This window comes from Orycteropus afer, unplaced genomic scaffold (genome assembly GCF_000298275.1).
Source record: "Orycteropus afer afer isolate SDZICR_OR568_19922 unplaced genomic scaffold, OryAfe1.0 scaffold00617, whole genome shotgun sequence".
In the NCBI taxonomy this organism is placed as follows: Eukaryota; Metazoa; Chordata; class Mammalia; order Tubulidentata; family Orycteropodidae; genus Orycteropus; species Orycteropus afer.
This window is the reverse complement of record NW_006922204.1, coordinates 545,066-546,511: the sequence shown is the minus strand read 5'-3', so window position 1 is coordinate 546,511 and position 1,446 is coordinate 545,066. Positions and strand designations below refer to the sequence as shown.

At 39.3% G+C, this 1,446-nt stretch overlaps 1 protein-coding gene across 1 annotated transcript in view; it reads right to left on the bottom strand.

The window, feature by feature from the left end:
• Positions 1-1,446, bottom strand: part of POLA1 (DNA polymerase alpha 1, catalytic subunit) — a 431,865-nt gene that overhangs the window by 403,486 nt on the left and 26,933 nt on the right. The window contains 1 exon segment of the mRNA XM_007956408.1: positions 685-777. Within this exon segment, the coding sequence (XP_007954599.1) occupies positions 685-777 (93 nt within the window).

The window sequence follows — 1,446 nt, the reverse complement described above, 5'->3', positions numbered from 1 at the left end:
AGGGTGGCGGTTCAACCCCACCAGCCACTCCTCAGAAGGAAGGCTGGACAATCTACTTCTGTGGTGATACAGCCTCGGAAACCCAATGAGGGGTCACTATGAGTCAGATCTGACTCGACAGCAGTGCACTGAAAGCAGTGCATTGTGTTGCTTGTTGTTGCTCCAACAGAAATACCCCAGGTGGGTGACTTTAATGATCAAGAGTTTAAAAGCAGCTACTTAGTTGCTCAAAGCAAATTCCACCACAGAGTTAATTGCCAGTCTTATTACAGGAAATAATTACTACCAGCTACCCAATCAAGTTGACACATACTTGCATGGTCCCATATTTGCATATAAGCTGGTGGGAGTTACAAAGACTATGGCTAAAATCCATACCATGCAACTCACTATACTGCAACAGGTTTACAAAAACAATATATGTTTCTGGGAGGAAAATTATTGCATTTAGCAGAGTTGTAATGCCTATTAATAAATATAAAAAGTACTAGTGAGTACAAAACTTACTATGAAAAAACCAGACACACACATTTATTTATGAAATACATGAAACTGTATAATGAAATGGGAGTCCTAAATTAAAACAAAAATCAGAAACAAATTCAAAGGCATTTCCTTCACATAGGAAAAACAGTAAAATAACTATTGAAAAATCAAGATTGAAGGTATTTATACACATGTTACCTTGGGGGTGGGCACAGAGAAGGGATTCAGAGAAGTTCCAATGGATCTTTTCTTCTTCAGTATCATTTCACTTGGTAGAGTTATTGAAGATTTCTAAAAGGAAGGTTAAGAAAGATGTTCCCTGCCACATCTGCTTTACCACAAGACAGAAAAAGTACATTTCTTAAAGCACAATAAGTAAAGCATTTTTTGTCCTTCCCTGCTCCCCCCATAGATCTATGTTCATGTGCTGCGGTTCCCACAGCAACACTACAGAATCACTAGAAAACCAGAATAGGTATGGAATCCATCCCTCACCAATTTTTTCTTTTAAAAACTAAACATACTTTTCACTTGCCTTTCCAGAATACTATATTTAAAAGTTGTCAGGATAGAACCACACAGTGTTGGTGTTAGTCATTTTAATCAATGGCCACTGTGAAAAAATGACACTTCTAAATGAGAGCTCAGTCCTTTATGTGTACTAGTCGAATTTCAAATTCATGCTGCAGCTCAGCCTGGTTGAGTTCCGGCAGGGACAGCTGCCTTCTCTCCCCCTCAGAATTAAAGACAAGGATCTCATGCCTGATTGTGCACACTGACAGGCTTCAACCTATTTGGGGAGCATACACTACAGCAACTCAACACAAGTAGTGTGCATTCAGAGAGCTGACTCCTGTGTATATTCTTATGACTTCAAACACACACCCACACAGCCCTATCTACATGATCACATAGCTTTTAGCAGCTGAAAACTACTCACCTAAAATGGTGAGAGGAAAC